The 21,262-nt window shown below is 37.1% G+C and overlaps 1 protein-coding gene across 4 annotated transcripts in view; it reads left to right on the top strand.

Moving 5' to 3' along the window:
• The window catches only part of LOC148017055 (Haloacid dehalogenase-like hydrolase (HAD) superfamily protein), a 107,319-nt gene extending 99,021 nt beyond the window's left edge, over positions 1-8,298 (top strand). For 2 of the 4 annotated variants that reach the window (XM_087662673.1, XM_087662672.1), the window contains exons 3-8: positions 5,100-5,169; positions 5,274-5,433; positions 5,555-5,636; positions 5,766-5,982; positions 7,430-7,494; positions 7,683-8,294. In XM_087662673.1, the coding sequence (XP_087518799.1) occupies positions 5,100-5,169; positions 5,274-5,433; positions 5,555-5,636; positions 5,766-5,982; positions 7,430-7,494; positions 7,683-7,937 (849 nt within the window). In that variant the 3' untranslated portion in view covers positions 7,938-8,294. Of the gene's footprint in view, positions 1-5,099; positions 5,170-5,273; positions 5,434-5,554; positions 5,637-5,765; positions 5,983-7,429; positions 7,495-7,682 lie in introns of all 4 variants that reach the window. The other 2 variants (XM_087662674.1, XM_087662675.1) reach the window with 2 other exon arrangements.
• The last annotated feature ends 12,964 nt before the right edge of the window (positions 8,299-21,262 follow it).

The raw sequence follows: 21,262 nt of genomic DNA, 5'->3' as shown, positions 1-21,262 counted from the left end.
AACAATAGCGAGAAGTTATGGTTCAATCAAATGACAATAATGAGAAGCTATCAAAAGTGTTGAAAAGCACTTCTACAAAGGATGGATATCAATGACCAAAGAGGTCTTCCCAAAAGATACAAACTCATCGTGAAACTCTATTATCTTGTTGATGTGATCCTTCAAGGTAGGGAAATCATAGACACAGAGCTGTCTCAACCCCATCTTGAGAGTCATTTGATCTTTGAAGCTCTTCACCTACTACAACTTTGCCAATCTAGTCCAAATCTTAGACGCTTCATAGATATGTGAATGTGTGTGAGAATTGCATCCTAGTTTAGGTGTCAATCCAACTTATATAGAAATGCTCCATTGGAAAGCTCACAAGGTTGTGCCTCAGTAGCTTAACTTTTTTGGATAGCATAGATTCTTCTTTTTGTTGGCAAAAACCATCATCTGGTACATACATACATACATTGGCTACATTGATAAATATTTAGTAATATGAGTTGATATTAGTTTCTCTACTGATAGATTTATATGTAAGCATACACACACAAACACATACACACAATCTCTCTTTATCTGTCTATTTTGGAAGGGGAGATAGAGAGAGGGGAAAGCAAATTCCAATTGTAGCACATGCTACCAATGTATCCCTTCTTACAACAGCTTCCTCCTAAGAGGCTCCTATCTTATCCCTTACTTTATCCTTCTTCAATTATGTTTAGCTAGAGCATCTGATGTAGGTTTCACCTTGGACCATTGAATAGGTAAATAAACAAATCCCCTAAAGGTCAAAAGTATTGAGAATGGTTTCAACCTTGCAGCTCCATAGGGAATAAGTACTTCTATCTAGCTCTTGGGCATGATAGGCACTTCAACAATGGATATCTATATGGGGGGAAGAGTAGGGGAATGGGAAGGCAGATGTTCTTGATGATCCATATTTAGATCCTGCTGATCATTGTGGTCTAACTAATCTCAATAATCTTACCAGTCTTGATGATCTATCATGAAAATCTTCGTAGAAGAAAAACAAGGAGATGTGGGTTACTAAAGGATGTGCCTCGCTGGGGGATGGAGAGATCCAAGCTTAAAGAACAAGTGTAGGCTAGAGAAAACCAATAGATAAAAACGCAAAGGGGAAACCATTGAATCTTGCTAGAGATATCACAAATGGAGTATTGTCTAGTTGCTTATTATGGGTATGATACATGGTCCTTCTCTTCCTCATCATCACCATCACTGTCCTCATCATCTTCATGTTCCTCCTTTTATCTATGTTATGGTGGATCCATGCAATCAATTAGAAGAAGTTTAGTATATACTTTCACCCATATGACATGATTCAGTGTCTATGAGATGGAAACTCAAGCATATCAGGGTCATACTCATATATAGAAAGGATTAATGCCTTGAAGTGTAGCCTAAATCGGCCAATGTAGATAGTTACACTCAGCAAGATGGCATGATCATGAAAAGTTTATATACAATGTGCAAATGTAGGCTAAAAGTTTGGAATGCACATATCTTTACATAGACAACTCATATGAAGATTCTAGCACTAATTTTATAATATACTCCAAAAAAACTTTCTCATGATACCCATATTTTTTGAAGTGGGGAGTTCTTAAATTTTAGGGATCCCTAAAATTTAGGATCGCTTGGTTGGCCTAAAAATACTAATTATAAAAAATAGGGATGACATTTTATCAATAGGAAGCTTGTGTTTTGATAGTGCTCACTAAATTTGATTATTTCTATTCTCTCAAAAAGGAAGGTAAGAAATAAGAGACAAGTGTCAAGACACTTCTCACACAAGCTTCCAAGTGTTCCATTATTTGTTTCACTTTGTGACATGTGGCTAGACACTTGTCTTATGTTACTCCACTTTCCCTCTTTGCACTAAGTCTCCCTTTCTCCTAATAAAAAAAGCTCATGTCCTCTCATTTTATGTTGATTTTCCTTGATGTAAACTCATATACAGCAGCTGAAGATATATACAAAGTTGGTTCGAGCCATCTCCATTATCATCCTTCACTCCATCATCAAATCCCTCAATTTTTGGAACTCTTCTCTCATGTTGTTTTATAGGAAAACAGATATGTAAATTCATTACAACACCCCTTTTAAGATTAAGAATAAAGCCATGTAATGTATAGCTGATCAACCACGAAGAAGGGATAATTTCCTCTCTCATCCTACTTTGTTTGTAAAGAATTAGTCGTTCTATTGCATAATAAATAAATGCATGTGTGCATGATGTAGTGAGAGTGAGAGATACTTCTCCTCACTTTGAAGCTGATTGTAACTGAGCTCATCCCCAAGGAACTTAAGTTGAGCAAAAATATGTTCATTACAGCGCTCCTATGGTGAGGTGGGGTGGGGTGGGGTGGTGGTGGTGGTGGTGAGTTACCCATCTTCAGCCCTCGACCCGTCTCCATTTTTTTATTTGTCCATGGTTGTGATCTCTAAATAATAGTTGTATTCAGCTTCAAGTATTCATTCTTTTTCTCTTGTCAATTGTTAAGTCTCAAAAATAAGCAATTGCGAGCATACTATGTTGTATAGGGTGTTTACAAGAAATATGAGAGGGAGGATGCATTGTCTTCCTCATTGAGAACAGAATGCCAGCTCGGAGTCCACATTGAAAAGGAAGGTCAAGAAGATGCAATGGGTTTCCAAGAAAGAGGTGTCTCAACCATTTTGAATTGGCACATCACTCATGTAACTCATACAACCCTAGCCTTCATGATACCCACAAGTTACTTTCAAAATACCAATGGCTCTAATACCATGTGAAGATATGCTAGGGTTTGCACTAAGAAAACATAAGAGTGTAGGAATGTGACTAAAATACAATAAACTTAGACAAGAATGCAAAACACAAAAGGGAAGGGAGGTTGTATCTGATTAATGGATGGATGAATGCTGAAAATGAATGAGTGAAGAAGATTATACAGATGTGAATGCTTGAGTAGAGATGTCCAACTGCCACCAACACTTATGGGAGCAGGATGAGGAAGAGTGTCAGAGAGTGATGTCCTCCATGTATAGATATGAGTGCAACACCACCACCAAAACTAGTGTAGATGTAATAGACTGGACCTGAGGATGATTTCATGCAGTAGCCAAGGGCCAGTCGGAGATGAAAATGACTGAAAATCTGATGTAGGGAATGCAAAGTCTGATGACATAGAACTATAGTAGCAAAATGCAGATCTGCCGGTGAGGAATCAGCAGTCGGAGCAGTCCAAAACCAAAACACAGCAGGCTGGATGTTTATAGAGCTGCAGCAACAGGTCACCTGCTGATTTGGAAGTAAAATGCAGTTGTAGGGCGGGTCATAGCAGGGCTGGGGACCACAACCGAACAGCAGCAACAGAAGTCAATGATTAGCTGGCCATCAAAATGCAGCAGTAGATGCTATGTGCAGGCCGGCAACAATTGAGGGGAGGCCACAAACAGTCTGGCAGCTTTTGGAGCCGGTGTAGATGGCTGGCAACAAGGGTAGCACCTCCATATGATGGTAGATGTGAGGGTAGACTGATGATGACAACTGTGAGTGATGGGGGGTGCATAATGCAAAGGATGAATCATGGTGTGTCCATTTTTTAAGAACATGTTGTAGACAAAAGAGGTCTCATGTCTTAACATGCACAATGGCAAAAATGCCTTCTTGGGGCTGTTTAATGAGCCAAAAATATGACAATTTAGGAGGCACATTTGGTTAGCTCAACATTGTCTCGGGACAAGGATGGGAAATCTGAATCAACTGAGGTGATTTAACAGTAGAATAAGAGCTTTGAAGGAAAGAGAAATGCCGCTGTAGCTTCTATTTGCAGCAATTCGCCTTGTAGACCTCAATTGCTCTATGGTGCTTGGCACTTGCCTTCATACAAGATGTCAAGTGAATGGAGGCCTAAGAGCTTAGCTCAGCTCTAATACCACTAATGTGTACACCGCATGTGAGATGGTAACGACCAATTCAAGCTCTCCTCTCTTGAGTAAATGCAGAAAGAAAAGATGAGGACAACATTTGTTACAATCTTCCCCCATGCATAGAGAGGAATCTATTTAAAATGTTATAGTTCTTTTGCCCAAAGCCCATCCTTTACAATTAGTCTTTTGCACAAGTTGATATCTTCATGCAATAGCACTTGTAATTTTTAATTTAAGTTTCTAGGAAAATACAAATATGAGATTTATAGAGCTTGTACATGTTGCCAAGGGGCACCTACACAAGGGGATGCGCACCTTAAATGGTTCTTCCTTTGAGTTATTGTTGAAGGGAATATAGCCTTAACTGGTTCTTTTGCAGCATGGGGCACATTCTTAAGACAATACGTGCCTTGAATAGTTCTTCCCCAAGCAAAAACTTGATGGAGATGCCCATCCTTTCTGATCATCAACGCTTATTGATGTGTACATGGGTAAAACACAAGCAGGTGTTTCTGTGGAATCCATATTAATTTTTTGAGTTGTCTATGTGATTTGGAATGTACATGCTCCCTTTGGAAAGCTTTTGAGTATTTTGGATTATTCATTTTCATGGCTAGGCTGTTTGTTTTCAGAATAATGGTTTTAGTGTGATAGAAATTATTTAATTACTGTATACCAACTTGTATTTGTGAATGATTCAGCCATTGTATAGAGGTGAGGCGTATCTCGGTGGTCCATAGTCACATGGAATAGAAAATGGGGACAAGTAATGGGAACACGAACAGGAACAGCCATGAATTGCCATTCCCTATGACTATATAGTCACATGGAAGAGGCATGGGAATAGAAGATGGGGAAAGGAAATGAGAATGGGTGACCCAAAATGGCCATTCCCTATGACTATGTATTGATCGCCAAGCCGAGATATTTATTCAGTGAGTTTTACTTGAGGGGCTGACTCTTTATTTGCTATATGGGGATCGTTGACTATTGGATTTAATAAGGTGCACCAATCATTTATCAAAGCTAGTGACTCAATGCTTTGAGAAGTCTTGACCAATATTCAGCATGTTCTTCAAAAGCTAGAAACACTAGCCTGACACCACAGACTTGACAGTTGTCTGCTTTCCTAGATATTTCATCTGAATGAGCAGCCCTTTTCTTGTGTGCTATAGGTCTGGCTACTGGATCAGTTTGGTGTACTCCATGACGGACAAAAACCTTACCCTGGGGCAGTGGATACTTGTAAATTTGGGGCCCTTTTTTTTTGGTAGATTGCAATTTTGGTTTTTTGCTGTCTATATCTCCCTACTGTCTTTCTAATTCAACTAATATGAACTGTGACACAGTGAGCCAAATTGCAAGGCTTGGTACAAAGTTAATTATAATAAGCAACTCATCAAGGCGATCAGCATCAACATTTGAAAGGATGGAGAAGCTAGGGTTTGATCCTTCTATATTTACAGGAGTAATTACCAGTGGGGAGCTCACCCATGAATATTTATTGCGGTTTGTACTCATAGATAAAGGAAGGATACATGTTATTTGTGAGCTCATCTACCTTGTTAGTTCGTATCTCTCTATTCTAGTTTTTGAGTACTCGTGTATTCATACTTCATGTGTGGAGCAGAAGGCATGACCCATGGTTTGCATCACTTGGACGGCGATGCATACATATTACATGGAATGACCGTAGCTTGATTTCTTTGGAGGTGACTTACTGCTACAGAGGCTGTTTTTTTGTGCTTAAATTTGTCTTCCCAGAGTGGTCAAGTTTCTCTTCCATGCAGGGTCTATGCTTAACTTTGTCTCCCACAGTGATAAGTTTCTCTTCCATGCAGGGTCTAGGCTTAGAAATTGTGGAGAAACCAGAGTATGGAGATTTTATTCTTGCACATGGAACTGAGGCTTTGGGAACACAAGACGGGAAAGTTAAGCCGTCAACAGTGGAGGAATTAGAACATGTATTGGAACTTGCTGTTAGCAGAGGGATTCCCATGGTGGTGGCCAATCCTGATCATGTAACAGTAGAGGCCAGAGACTTGAAGATAATGCCTGGTAATTGTCTTTCTTGCTCAGGAATTGCCTTTACAGAGTAACACATTTTGGGATAGCAAAATAGTTACTCTTCATAGAATGTAACTGTGCCATACCGTTAAGGAATTATGGGCAAGTCAAGCTGCTGATTATATAAATGGTTGCTGTTACCTTCATAGCTTGTGATTTGGCTGTGTGGTTGTGAAATCAAGTTTGATGTTACTGCAATGCATGAAAATTGCAAACTGGAGAGGCAAGGCAGTTTGTGACTATTGCATTACAGCTGAGTAAACGTTTCTGAAAGCTTCAGGTGTGTAACTTACTATTTATATCCAGCAAACATCTATACACAGAGTGGCATAGTGGAGTAGGAAACATCATCAAATAATGGTTGTCTGGAGTAATGATTTCGTGCTTCTAGTCTTCTATGCACGACCCCTATTTAGCTGCAAAATGTAGTACATACATACCCTACTTTAAAGCGTTATTAGGTTTAGAATGTGATTAAGCTTGTGGCTGCTATGGTTATTGCACATGTGCACAAAATCCTGGCAGCAGCTGTGCATGAGTTTGCAGCTGATTTCATGATATCATCTTCAAATTAGAGATGATAAGTTTGTTGACCAGAATCTTCTTTCTTAATAGTTGTGAAGTTCACAAACAACTTCTTTCCAGTCTATTGCTTTGTTTTGAAAGGCATAAGACTAGGTCATGGATGTGTAAATTCCGCAAAATTTTTGCACAAGTATCTTACAGCACTCACTGTGATTGGCAAGTTGTAGCTAGTGCTTTACCACTGAGCTATTGGGTCCCAGAATAAGCCACCCTCCTGTGTCCCTCTGCCATAAATGAACTTTGTCAGATATGAGGCTAGCACATGCAATCACAAGAAGAAAAAAAAATACTTGTCGGTCTGCATCTTGTTGGTGGCATAGGTAGCCAGATATGAATAGTGAGCACAACCAGACACTAGCACTGAAAGTGGACATATTTTTCCACTTGAAGAATTTCACAACCAACCAAGGGCCTGTAATATACGATAGTAGGTGCTGTAGCAGTCACTCCATAAAAAACAGAGCATTCGTGTGACTCACTTACAAGAACTAACACATATGGACTGTATAAACTAATCCTCAGAATTAGTATATCACCATTCTGGCTTGGGTGAATGCTTGCCTGTTTGTTAACATATCTTTTTTCTTATTAATTGTGCTAGTAGCTCACCATGCAGTGTTAGTACTTCCTAGAATGAAAATATTTTCTATAAAGGGCCTTCGTTGGAGACATGTCTTACTGTGAAGGACTCCAAGGTATAGACTGCATGTATGCTATGTGATGATAGCCAAAGTGGCCAGCAGCCTTGTGCTGAGACGTGCAGTAAAGCTATGTCAATCAGGTGGGTTGAGAACGAATCCCAATAACTTGCAATATGAAATTGTACACTGAAATTTATGTCTAAATATTGCAGGAACTTTGGGGTTGAAATATGAGAAGTTAGGAGGCCATGTTCAGTATATGGGCAAGCCAGACTGTGTAAGTACCTATTGCCTTTATTATTTGCTACCATCATTAACTGACAGTTATAGAGCCAAAATATGCTAGCCTGGCCTCAAAAGTACATATTCTCCTCCCTTGATGATTTTCAAACATATGCAAGCTTTCCTCAAGTGAACCGCAAATGGTTTTCTAAAACAAGTCTCTGCTTGTTGGAATCTGTACAGATAGTTTATCAGGCTGCTGCAAAGCTAGCAGGTGTTGGATTTAGTGAGATGATTGCTGTAGGGGATTCACTTCATCACGATATTCAAGGTGCTATGAGGAGTGGCATTGACTCTCTATTTGTAGCTGGTGGCATCCATGCAAAAGATCTTGGCATTGATGACATTGGCCAGGAACCTTCAGCAGAACACCTGGCATCTCTTTTTCAGGTCCAGAATATTTATCCACACTACGTTGTCCCTACCTTCAGATGGTAAGTGTCCTTTGGATTTGTGACTTCTTCTCTATTTGGAAAAGCCTCCACAAAATTATCCAGCTACAAGCAAGAGAGTACAGAGTGACATTGCCCTGTCTAATTGTGCTATACAATTATTGAAGGATTTATAATGCTAGTGGCATTGGGGGATTAGCAATAACTATAGTGAATTCATAAGCATTGTAAGGGTTAAAATAAGATTGATTCGAGCCAATGGGGTTATAGTGTAATGGTTTGAATGTGGGTTGGGTTATTTCGGTGCACGAATTCAAACCCTTTGCTCCACAGCCCTTCAGGCATATCTGTTTGCATCCAAAATAAGGTTGCATTGAACTTTCACAAAGAAAGGTATCGTATTTCTTTTCTGCATTTTCATGGCCCATGTTTTCACTAGCTTGATTAGAAATTTCTTTCAAAGGATGTATACACATGCCTCCAAGCACTTGGGACGAGTAGAATAGTGAGCAAACAACAAAATATGTTGTGGAACCCACAGTAGGTATGTAATGTATTTTTCATGTAAACAGCAATAGAATTTTCAAGTTGCTTGCTTTAGAGAGAGTTAACCCTAAGATTTTCCTCCATATTTTCATTGAAAAACATAATTTAACTTTGAGCAATGCACATTTATTAAATCAATTTGGATTGATTTACACAAGACAGTCTAAACTTGAATGATTCAAACATTCATTATGAGCTTTATACTTCAACAAATGGTGGGAGTTATTATAATGCATACAAATGCTAGTTATTATAACCTCATGCTTGGAGGGAGATTGTAGCCATCCTTGTCTCATACTCTCTCCGCCTAATTTCGTCTATTTTGGTACTTTGTTTCTTGTATAGAGGTTAGAACAACATATAAAGAGATTGCAAGTTATGGCACTTGTGAGGGTATTAAATTACAAGCTTTCAAATCAACTCATGATAACGCCTAGTGCTTTAAATATTTAATTGTTTGGGAGGAGAGTAAAGCCAATCTATCAAGAAGTAACTAATAAGCCTTCAAAAGTTCGAGTGCAAATGAGACTAGTCATCATGCAAAAAATGTGTGGTGTTTTTGTGACATGCCAACCTAGACTCAAATGAAAGTGTCCCAAAACTTTTTAAAAACATAATGAGTGAATTAGCAAGTGTAATCCAACGATTTACAATGACATAGGATGTTAATAATATACAATATTCATGGATGTTACCCAACCATATTGGATTGGATGTTCCTGGGAGATAGAATGATGAAGATTCCTCAAACTTGAAGCATGCATAATAAAGAAAATATCTCCCTCTTCCAAAAGTAGTAGCTCATGAATATTCTCTAGTTTTAGAAGAAAATTAAAGATCAACAAGTCAACTTTGACCAAAGGTCATGATTGATATATCATGACAAAAGTTGTCCAACAATAACAAAATCTAGAGTTGTGATCAATTTCTAAGCGCTAACATGAAGAGAAGCTAAACAAAGCACTCATTCAAATGTATTTGATGTTTCTAGTGTGGATATTGTCTCCTCTCAAATACTTCTCATAGGTTGCTCTTTGATTAGGTATTAGAATGTGTCTTCATGCTTAAGTCAATGGCCTTTTCATCATGATACTACTCATCGATTTCCAAGCGCCAATATGGAAAGGAGCTAAACAAAGCATGTGTTTAAATCTATTTGATATTTCTAGTTTGGGTTTTTCGCCTATTAAGCACTCCTCATAGGTTGCTCTTTGATCAAGTATTAGAAATTGTCTTCATGTCCAACCTAATGGCCCCTTCAACAATTCAATACGAAAGGTTGTTTTGTAGAAGACTTTAATGATAAGTATAGGTTGGTCGCAAAAGGAATTAGAGTTGTAAGCATGTTCACTTTAGATGTTGGAATTTTTGCAATGGATGCTATTATATATGCTAAAGGAAAATGAGTGGTTGTAGACATTGAAATATGGCATAAATGAATTGGACATGTAAATGTGCAAATGTTAAAATTAATGCAATCCAAAGGATTGGTTATAGGGTTGCTTTCTTTTAGAGTTGTAAAATTTTATAAAGTCTGTGAAGCATGCCAGTTTGGTAAGCAAGTAAAACGACCTTTCTCGCATGATAGAAAAGTGAGCAAAAATATACTTGATATAGTGCATACAGATGTTTGGGGGTCTATACAGAATGTATCTCTTGGTAGTAGCAAATACTTTGTCACATTTATTAATGAGATTGTTTACGAAAACTAGGGTATATTTCATGAAGGAAAAGAGTGATGTATTTGAGCACTTCAAATCTTTCAAGGCAGATATTACATCATGGATGTGTATTCCTTTCTAGTAGTTTCCAAGGTTCAAAAATTGGAGCATCTTATAGAGGTAGAGGATATTTAAATAACATATATCAGAACTAGTGTATATCATGTCATAACCTTATATTTTACATTTCTAAAAGATAAAGAAAATCACATTTGTCCAAGGGTGATGCAAGTATATGTCTTCACAACAAAGAATGATCATCCATCAAAGGTATATTGTTTATTTCTAATGATGGTCTAAAAACCATCAATGTTAGTTTTCATAAGCTTATAGAGACTCTTTTCTTGTACACATTTTCATAAGCTTATAGGGACTCTTGTGGTATACATTTCTCCTTTTTGTGATACCTTAGACTTGGGCCTTGTACTTGGAACAATGCTAAGGGACTCCACTTGGCCAAACCGTGTGATCAAGGTTAGAGAACCATAAGGATATTTATAGCAGCTACCATGAAGTAGATTGTAAGGATTTTCTTTAGTAAGAATACCAAACATTCGGACTCCAAGGTTTGTGGAGAAACTAGTATCATAACAAAAATAATAATCATGTTACAAGAAATGGAGATGATATAATAGCCCATGATGGGATCCAAAAGCACAATATGGGAAAAAGAGACAACCCGCAAAAATCCAAAATGCAATCTTGCACCACTCCACAATGCTAAAATGCTAAGGATACAAGTTAAATTAAGTCGCTACTCATTGGCTTGGATATTCAAACATTAAGAGTGTGTGCATAGAAGCATCAAAATGACCACTCTTTTCTATTTGTAAGAAGTGGGATGCCCTTTCCATCTTTGTTCCAAAGAATACATTCCCAATGTAAAATCCATTTAGGGAATTCAAGATTAGGGTTTCAAAGCCTAAAACATAAGCGTTGTATTAAAATGAAAAGTTATTAACATAGACAACACAATTTTGGGAACCATTAGCTTGTGCACAAGAAAAAGACTTATGACTAAAAGAAAAGCAAATGAAGGGCAAGAATAATGATGGAAAAATCAATGTTACCACTTCGTTCTAAAGTATGGTGGTGTCAAGAGAAGTTTGAGAGAGAGAGAAGATGAGAGAAAATGAAATGATGTATTAACATCAGTAAGAGGCCAAAATGACCAATGAGACCCTAAGTTACAAATGTCTACAAAATGATAAAAGTATCTAAAGATAAATAATACAACAAAAGAAATCTAAATTTAACTATTGGTAATAAGAGAAACTAGTTGGTAGTATGAGGGTACTCATCATCTAAGGAAATCCGTCATTGTCGAGCATAACCTAAATCTCCTCCCATGTAGAGAAGAACTTGGGTGGTCTTAGCTCTGGCTTGAGCAATGATCTATTGTATCCTCCTATGGATGTATCCTAGATGCATCTATTGAACATAGGTCCTCAACAAAAACTTGTGCTCTACCTTTGAGGATGGTCTCTCTCAATTCTTGTATATAGGAGAAAAAGACCAAGGCATCTTTGGTTAATGTAGTCCATGACTCTTGACAATGGTCCAAATCCATCCTTGAATAAACCATAAAAGTGCCCCAAATCTCATAAATATGCAAGGCATCAACAAATGTGATTCTCCTCTGTCTTTGGCTCTCATTTGTAGCTCTTACATATACACTTCACTATTGGGGGCATGGAAGTTACACACACACACACACATATATAGGCTTCTACGGGCCTAAACTGGCCTATGTGGATGGGGATTGTGTGTATGCACACTTGCATATGTGCATGCGTGCATGCATGCATGGGCATGTGTGTATATCTTCAAGGTATTGTTAGAGAACATATTTAAAGTAGAAGTAATTTTCTTATTATGATGGTTAACAAGGTTTTCTTGAAAGGTTGTGTTACTTATTGTAGTCTTATTGTGGTCCAAATAACCTACTTGTTTGATTCTTGAGCATCATTTAAATACTTTAGCTTTTCATGTGACTTTTGTTATAGTTTTAAGATTCAATGTTTTATTTATCCTTTCTCTAAATGATATTCTTTCTAATGGTATGTAGCAAAAGTAAGCCTAAAGGGGTGAGTTCTTTTGGTCTACCTTAGAAAGTCCTTTTGATATTCACTTTGATTTGGAAAATGTATTTTCAAAACCAAGCACCAAGATCACACATCATCTTCATTCTTTATTTTTAAGTCCTTACATATAATGCAATAGCGATAATGACTAGTTGGTTAAGTCCTTGCTCAACAGGATATTGCTTTGGTAGGTAGACGGGGCTTCAGCTCCCAACCAATGTTATCTGGACCATTCCAAGATACATAGACTTAGTTGACTTAGAACCCTAGTTTCTACCTCGTAAGAAAAAAGAGGGTCAATCCTTACACCATCTAACTCCAAACTTGAGTGAAACAATTAGCAACAAGAATCCTAAGGGTAAATCAAATGCTACAATTGGTTGATAATCAATGTTTTTTTCCTAAGGGTAAATCAAATGCTACAATTGGTTGATAATCAATGTTTTTTTCCTTGTCAAGGAAGGTAACCTTGATTCATTTCACTACAATAGTCCGATTGAGTTATTAACCAATAGTAGTGTAATCAAGTTCTATAAATTTTTTATTTACCTTCTATCTAGAAAGTTATTTGACTTATTGAAGCCAACCATGCTTAGATTAAGGCCATCTGGATCACCCACTTTCGACATGACACATGTGGCTAATTTTCATGGGTAAAATAGTTTATACTACCACATTGTGATGGCATATAAAAGTAGTTTGATTTCATTATTTTGTTGCATTGGATTTATTCGTATAATCCCTCAAGCAACTAACAATCGAAACAAGATCACATTCATTTCATTAAGCTTGAACATGTTTTAATCCTTATAGCTTTGTCTAGAATAGGCCTTCTAACCATGAAATGTAATTAAACAAATTAGTGGAAGTACACTTGTCCTACATAAGAGCATTTATGTACTTATAGCCCCACTAAGCTCCTTTAGGCATTGACTTACTAATCAACTCATGCTTAAGCTATTATATTGCTTTGGCCTATATCTTAGGTTACCAAGTAGTTTACAAAAACTCATGTCTTGGGTGATGAACTCTTGTGTGGCTAACAAGGAAACCCTCACCTTACCAATAAGTAAAATAATCCGATCCTAACCAACAATTATCTCACCTAACTACAATGAGCCAATACAATTGGCATGGGATAGCTAAAGGTTATTCTTGCTTTAGTCTCCTACTCTAGCTATGTGTGCATGGTTTAGTTATTAGGTTCTTTTTAAGAATATAATCATAGGTGGAAAAAGAAAATCAAACCCATGATATAATATTAAGAACCTTTTCAAAAGATATATCCTCTCCTTTAGACCATGTTAATTGCAAAACAATCGTTTCCTTAGTCAAAAAGCATACTTTGAATTAAGTTACACCATCACAATGTGGTAATATAAACCATTTCATTATGAAGGAGATATATGAAATGGTTTATATTACCACATTGTGATGGTGTATAATGATAAACTTATATCTCATTGTGATGGTAATATCCATTATTTTGAGATATAAGTTTATCATTTCCTTAGTCAAAAAGCATACTTTGAATTAAGTTACACCATCATTATGTGGTAATATATGAAGGAGATATGTGGCATGAAGATTACAACAAGATGACTAGCCAAATAATAATGGAAGAAAGGGAGTGTATCTCTAACAAAGATGAGGTAAGGGTATTTTTGGAGTTCTATGTGGATTATGGAATATTCTATTTAAAAGCTTTTGGGATTGGGGGAAATATATAAGATACAAGTTATGAGAGTATAATCTCTATGAAAATTGGAAGCCATGAATCCTAACTAGGACAAGGGGTAAAATATACTAGAATTTATGATACAAGAATGGCCTCTAAGGGTTTTAAATATTTATGTAATAATGGGGATGGGGGATTAAACTATAGAAAATGTAAGTGTGCCACATGCAATCAACAAAATGGTGATTTTATCTTCAATAGAATTTACAATATTATATTTACAAAAGGGGTTTTTAATTAGAAGCTAAAAAAAGAAATTGTAAGATTTTCAAGGAAAATGAGTTGTTTTATTGCCTTATAACATGTAAGCAAAGGGTGCTTTAATACCATGTGGATGTAGTTAATGGATGACTTCTTATAGGTGCACCCCCTAAGAATGGGGACTAAAGCTTATAAGCCTTGATATATAAAGCTTTATAAGCTTATGAACTTAATAGCTTATACCAAGATGACTAGCAAGTGATGATCAAATAGCTAGATAGAGAGAGGGATGATTATCATAATGATGAAGGTAATGGAGAGGAGGTTGAATCATGATGATCAAGCACACACACACTCTCTTTCTTTATCGCTCTCTCTCCCTTGAGGTAGGATGACAATGTCATGATCAAGTAGGGGAGGAAACGCAATGTATTTCTAAGAGGGAAGAAAGGGGTGCCTTCTCCTCTCTTTTCTCTTGCTTTCATTTTGTTATTATCTCATCCATGTCCTCTCTCAATCTATGTACACACAAAGTCTTGTTTTTATGTTACAAACACACATAATTCAAGATGAAAACTCTTTTTCTAGTTCTAATATTACCTTATTGCAATTTAATTTGTGGACATTACTAATGCAGGAAACAAGGACCTATCAAATGTAGATGGATATTACAATTGTGAGAAAACCAAAGTTTGAATGTGGGTGCATTACATCCTTTCCTCCTTTGTGAAATGAAGATGTCTTTATCTTAACAAGAATTGGGTGTATTCATTACAAATATTCAGGAACAAAAATTCAAAGAAGTTTAAATTTAGTGTCTAGGATTATCTTTAGTTGCATATCTTATATTCCTTTTATAGGCATTATAATTTGCATGCTGTTTAGATATGCTCAAGGTTAGGTACATAGACTTTAATAGGTGAAAACATACCATTCACTTTGAGAACGTTGCCTTATCTACCTAGTCCCATAAGGTCTTGTGTCAAATACTTAAGTCATGGCTCATAGGTCCCATGAGATGCCTCCATGCACCACATTGGATCTTGAACATGTAGTACAAACTATCTCACATGATAACATTGAGTAGGGTTGGCATCCCCCAACTTGACCATACCCACTTGGGGTTCTTGCCTTGATGCAATCCTTCATAGGGAGCCCCCACAAGGGCAACACCATATTTCAAGGGTCTCACACCTTGAATATCCCTCTCACACCATGGCTTCCTCATAGCCTATGAAACATGATTGTCATCTCACACTTAGTTTTGGCACTTGGACTTATTAGATCATGTCAAGAGACCACCTTTTTGGACTTGTACGATGCAAAAACTAGACTTAGCCTCATGGCTTCCAACTTCTTCTCTTAGTACCCAATGTCCTTTAAATGGCATCTAACTGCTTCTCTATTTGGGACTGGGGTTGAAAGATTAAGCACTTGGCCAAAATCCAGATTACTCAATGTTGCATTGTCCAAGCTCAATTCTATCTTCAATTCCACTATTTTATTAGTGCTAGGGGTGCAGATTGTATGGATTTTTTTTCTATAGAGTTCCTTTTGTTGTGATATTACAAATTTATACACATCTGCTTGCGCTTTAAGCTGACTTTCACTGCTTAGTGAATTGATGAGTTCATCCGTCAACTTTCTCAATGCTTTCCCTACTTTTTCCTTCACTTCATTCTCAATTCAAGTGATTGCATCAATTAAACTTGTGTCAATGGTCTATTGTAGACTATTGCAAGCTACCTTTAATTGTTCTTGACCCTATTGGTTCTCATGGATCTCTCTTTCATGTAGAGCTATCTTAGATTTCTCCCACTCTATTTGGATTGTCATGTTTACTACCTAAGCCTGCGCTTCTTTCTATTTCTTCTTTAGCTCTTCCAACTCCCTATTTTTTACTTCTAATGCTAGATATCCTACTATTAGTCATGCCTAGAGAACCTGAAATCAATGGTTAGTTTGAAGTATAGATATGATATAGGCCCCTTGGGTATCACCTAATCTATCCTCTTGAGCTCCTATTTATCTTGAAGTGCTTCCATTTTATCCTTTCAAAGTTCATCACATAGCAGCTCCAAGTTATCAAGATTTTGATCTATAGTTAATGCCACATTGCACTCTTGAGCCCAATGTGGACTCTTTATGGCATTGCCTATCACCTTGTGAAGTGAACATGACTTCTTTAGTGGGTTTTATTTTCTCCAAACTTGTGATTTTGTATTGTAGGCCTTGTATTCGTGTTGTGTGAGATCAAGTGTTTTTTTTTTTCATTTTTGTGAGATAGTAGGAGTTCTCATTAGTCCTTTATACTTCCCTTTAAACTAGGTTTTTATGTATATCTATCTCTTTTTTTTTGGTTGGGTGAATTGTTATATATTATTTGTATGTACAAGGGTTTAGCCTATTAAGGAGTGATTATTGACATTGTGGTTTGCAGTAGCCATTGTTCGAAAAATTTGGCATTAAATTAGAGCTTAGCAAACACATCCAAATGAAATGGCCAACAAGGAAGTTTGAAAAGATAGGTCACTATGTTTGTTTACAAGTTTAGGCCTTCAATGCAACTTGCCATATGAAGTTCTTCTTCGAGAAGGACTTTATCTAATAAAGGATAATGCTCCTATTTAAAGGGGTAAGGTAGATTGTGGGCAATGAGAATTGCATGAAGCAAAATTCCACTACAATGGGTTGGGTCATGCTGCAAGGTCTTTACAACACATCTTTGTTCCACATTGATCATTAATCGACTATCATTAGGGGCAATGTTGAGGCAATGATTATACCAACTTGTAAGGAAGGGAATTTTGCTTCACACTTTTGTCAAATCTCAACCACTTCAGAAGGGTTCTTTGCTTTCATTATTAATGCCCAATTTGGGACAAAACACATAGCTTTAGCACTTTTTTTGAGAAGTGTCATAAGATATCTTTTTGCATTGCTCCACTTTTGTAAAAAATGTGTTTGCTATCCTCCTAGGTAATTTTCCAACAGAAGCCAAGCTCTATCATCTCTTCATTGTTAATCCTAGATTGATCATTTCATATGTCTAAGCAAGTTTCTAAACGTATTGTTGAGTTGGGAGAAATACTCCACAATTGGAACATTGATCTTGCCAGTTAGTTTTGTGGCCATTTGATAGATCAACTGGCAAGTTGAAGAGGGCTTCAATCCAAGTGATGGTTGTGCTTTTGTAATGCTCATCAAGGGCATTACAATGATGAATACTAGTTTGCTCTTAGCATAACTTCCCTGTTTTAGGCTATGTGCATTTCACAGTCCTATTTTTTGCTTCATTTTATGTAGATTTTGTAGGTGATTTTTCCATGAGCATTTGTGCTTGAGGTGCATTATTTTTTTATATGAGTTCGGGCATTCATAACTATGCTTTGGGTAGCCTTAGACTTGTATACCAAGACAATTCTTTGAGGCAAAAATTTTGGTGGCATGGGTCCTAGGTTGTCAACTTGAATACCTTTATTTAGGCTACAAGCTATGGGGTTTTGTTGGACAATTTGAACAAGTGTAAGGGGCCCATTATGGAATCCAAATGAATCGTTTACCCTCATAGAGCCTTGTGCGGTTAGTAGAGCCTTAAGTACCGACATGGGACTAATGTGAGATTTAGAATTAATTTGTCATTAATTCTTCCATGGCTTATGGTAAGACCCTATTACCATTTTGTGTGCTTTATAGTAATCTTGTGCAACTCTTGAATTGCTAATTGGCAAGAGTTATTTGTCTTGGGCCAAGAAAATTTATTCCAACACACTTTTTTTTTCAATTGTGTGCACATCGCTACTTGGTCTAGTTTGGTTGGACATGATTGTTTATCATGTCTAGTCTGGTTGGACATGATCATTTATCATGATTTATAATCCTATACAGTGCAAATGGAGATTCAACATAATATCAACATTAGCATGTTGTAGCAAAAGGGGTAGGACATCAATGTGATTTTTGTGTTGAATTAGGCCCAAAGGGGAAGAGGGACATCCATGCAATTTTTGGATGGATAGGGCTAATTTACATCATCACAACATGATAAATTGAATCATAATCATAGGGCTAATATATGGTGGACAATAGAGGTAAGAAGGGAAGACTATAGGGAAACAAAAACTAATATATGAAGAGCTAAAAGGCATAGAAAGAAACAAGCACAAATAGGGTTGAATTAAATCATACAAGGCTTGTGAAGGTATGCTAAGGTTGGCATTAAGAAAACATAGAATGCACAAAAACACACAATAACTCAAACAGCAATATTGTCACATGGTTTTGTGTATGCAGGTTGAAAACTTACGGGATCTTTATTACACTATTAGTATTTCATTATGAGGCTATGAGATCAATCTGTCATTATTAATGTTATATTATCATGATGTTTGAAGTCTACTTCACACCTCATGTGTTTCAAGTGTCTAGGACCTTTTTTGGATAGTTAAGTGACCAATTTTTAATGATCTTGGACAAGGGGGAGAAGAGTTGGACCTATATGAAAGCCCTAGAGGCTTTTCCACGATTTATGGTGCATCCTTAGGGCTCCTATAGGGCTACCGATAGTTATTTGGGAAAAAAAGCATACTATGTAGCCCTCAAAGATAGGGGGAAAGTAAGACAAAAGCTAGAGCAAATAGGGAGTAGACAAGAGAAGACTTATTAACTCTTGTGGATGCATGAAAAAGGACAGATCTGTGTATCTTTGGACCACCGTGGATTGATCTAACTAGAGTAAATAGGCTATTCACTACTGTTCATAGCTTGCACATGCAATTCTACCTTGAATCAAGTGTAATCTATTGCTCTTGGCTATCCTAATTAGAGACATAATGTGGATATATTTGAGGTTTACCTATTTCACTACTATAGGCGAATCAAAAGAGGTATTCTAGGTTAAGAAGCTCTAGGAGAGGGTATTTTGATGTATGTGGGCTATTCATGGCCTAATTTTAAGCCATAGACAAATTGTTTTGTGCTTCAATTCTTGCGTAGCAAACATGAATCTTTTTGGTTGAATTAAATTGGATTTCTTTGAGCCATAGCCTTAGATCTATAGCTTATAAGTGGATGTATATGATGCACAAGGTTTGAGCCAAAACTCCTACATGATAAATGCAATCTACTTGATGAAACATGAAACTTGAATCATTGAATGTGAACGTACCATGCATCATCGATGTTGTAGCAAGAGAGTAATGTCACTCAACACTCGCTTTTGGCTCCACGTCCTGAACTCCTACTCCAACTACACAAGGACAAACTTCTTCAATGTGTTGTCATGATCTCTATATTTCATTGCAATGACATAAACAAAGCTATTATGTGTCTATGCCCACACCAAATGAACATGTGGCAAATAAAGGTTGGCAATGTCAGACATTCATCAAAACAAGATCAAGCCTCCTTCAAGCAGGATGAGGCTACCATCCTCGTCAATATATCACACATGACATTGTATGTCCCCATGCATGTGGTTTAACCTATAGAACAAAGGAATCTAAACATATAAATAAATATAAGAGACAAATTTAAAACACATGTAGAATACACTCAAAAGCTAGAAAAAAAGTACCTCAAGGAGTAGAGGCTCTTGCTCTTGGCATAGCCTCCATAACAACTCATGCTGCTGAAGACTTGGAAGTCTCACTAAATTTATGAATTGAACTGCTACACACAAACAAGAGAAGAACCAATGTTAAGAGTGCGTATAAGTCTAAGTTTCAATTACTTTGCAAAGTCCAATATGTGTTGGTTTATCCAATCCATACCTCAGTCCCTCTGCTTCAATGACATGACTCAAACCACGTGTGGCCTAAGGTGATGGAAGTGGAGTCCTATCATACATAATATTCAAGAAACTTGAGTGCATCATACTACAAAGCCCATTTTTTATGTACCTTTTATTTTAAAAATAGCCTACCTCATAGCTGTGGGGTGGTATCTCAAGGTGCCCTCTCCTGGACAGTGAGGCAACATCAAGGCAACTAGCCTCTCAATGGTCACCTCTAGTGCATCATTGAAGACCATCATGTAGCTCACATATCCTCATCGATCTCTAATGTCATTCGAGGGTGAGCGGGAGGGCTACACATCGACATAACGCTAAGGTAAGTAAAAAAGCACAAGAAAGGAGAAAAGTTGCTAAATTTTTTCTATTCGTGAAGAAGAAATGCTACATTTTAAGCCTTTTAGTATAAATTTTGCTTTCTCATTGCCTCTTATGGTTGAAGAAGGTGCAGGATGAGTGGAGGAAGCCCTAGTAGACTAGGTTTTTGAAGTCAAAGGGGGTTGCCCTTGTTTTTGCGCAAGGTCTTTAGGTCAAGATATCTTTGGAGGCCGATGAAATTTCATGCTATTATGGACCATAAGGTCCCAATGTTATTGGCTCTTCCACAAGATCAAAAACTTGATGGAGAGAACTAATGCATTTGACCATATGCAACCTTTGCATGGGCAAATACTCGTAGGAGACAACTCTTTTCCCGATCAAAGGCAAAGGTGATATGTAGCCGATTTCAAATGGGCATGGTGGTATTCACTCTTGCTATACTAGCAATAAACTTCATAGTATCTCACTATTGCTCTATTGACAATAATCTTCATTGCCTTGATTATCTCACATGCAGTGCTATCATGAATATATGGTTTGTGCTAAAGCAATTATGGTACATGGTGTATGGAGCTATTTTGCACCCTTGCATTCCCTATCCTATTTCATAGGATTGGGACCATGATAATTACAAGGAAGCTCTACTTACTTGGGAGCCAAATGATGCTTGTGCATATTCAACTCTATTATGGTGCAAATTGTATGAGGCTCCTTCCACCATATTTGCAATGACCCTCTATGGTCAACTACAATATATTAAGTTTGAACCTAAAGATACTATTCAATCTTTCTTGCTTTGTGTGAATGTCACTAACCCCCTCGCAGAAAATGTCATATAAGCATCATCCAAAATGAAAGGGTGGAGCCCGACTGGAAGCACACAAGCAAAAGCAAGAGCAAAGCAAAAGCTATAGCAGATGGAGCAAGAGAGCAAGAGAGAAAGACACCGTATGTGGAAACTCCAATAGT

This window comes from Lygodium microphyllum, chromosome 22, assembly GCF_053477565.2.
Source record: "Lygodium microphyllum isolate KBCC chromosome 22, Lygodium_microphyllum_v1.1.10, whole genome shotgun sequence".
NCBI lineage: Eukaryota > Viridiplantae > Streptophyta > Polypodiopsida > Schizaeales > Lygodiaceae > Lygodium > Lygodium microphyllum.
This window is presented reverse-complemented; position numbering and strand designations above follow the sequence as displayed.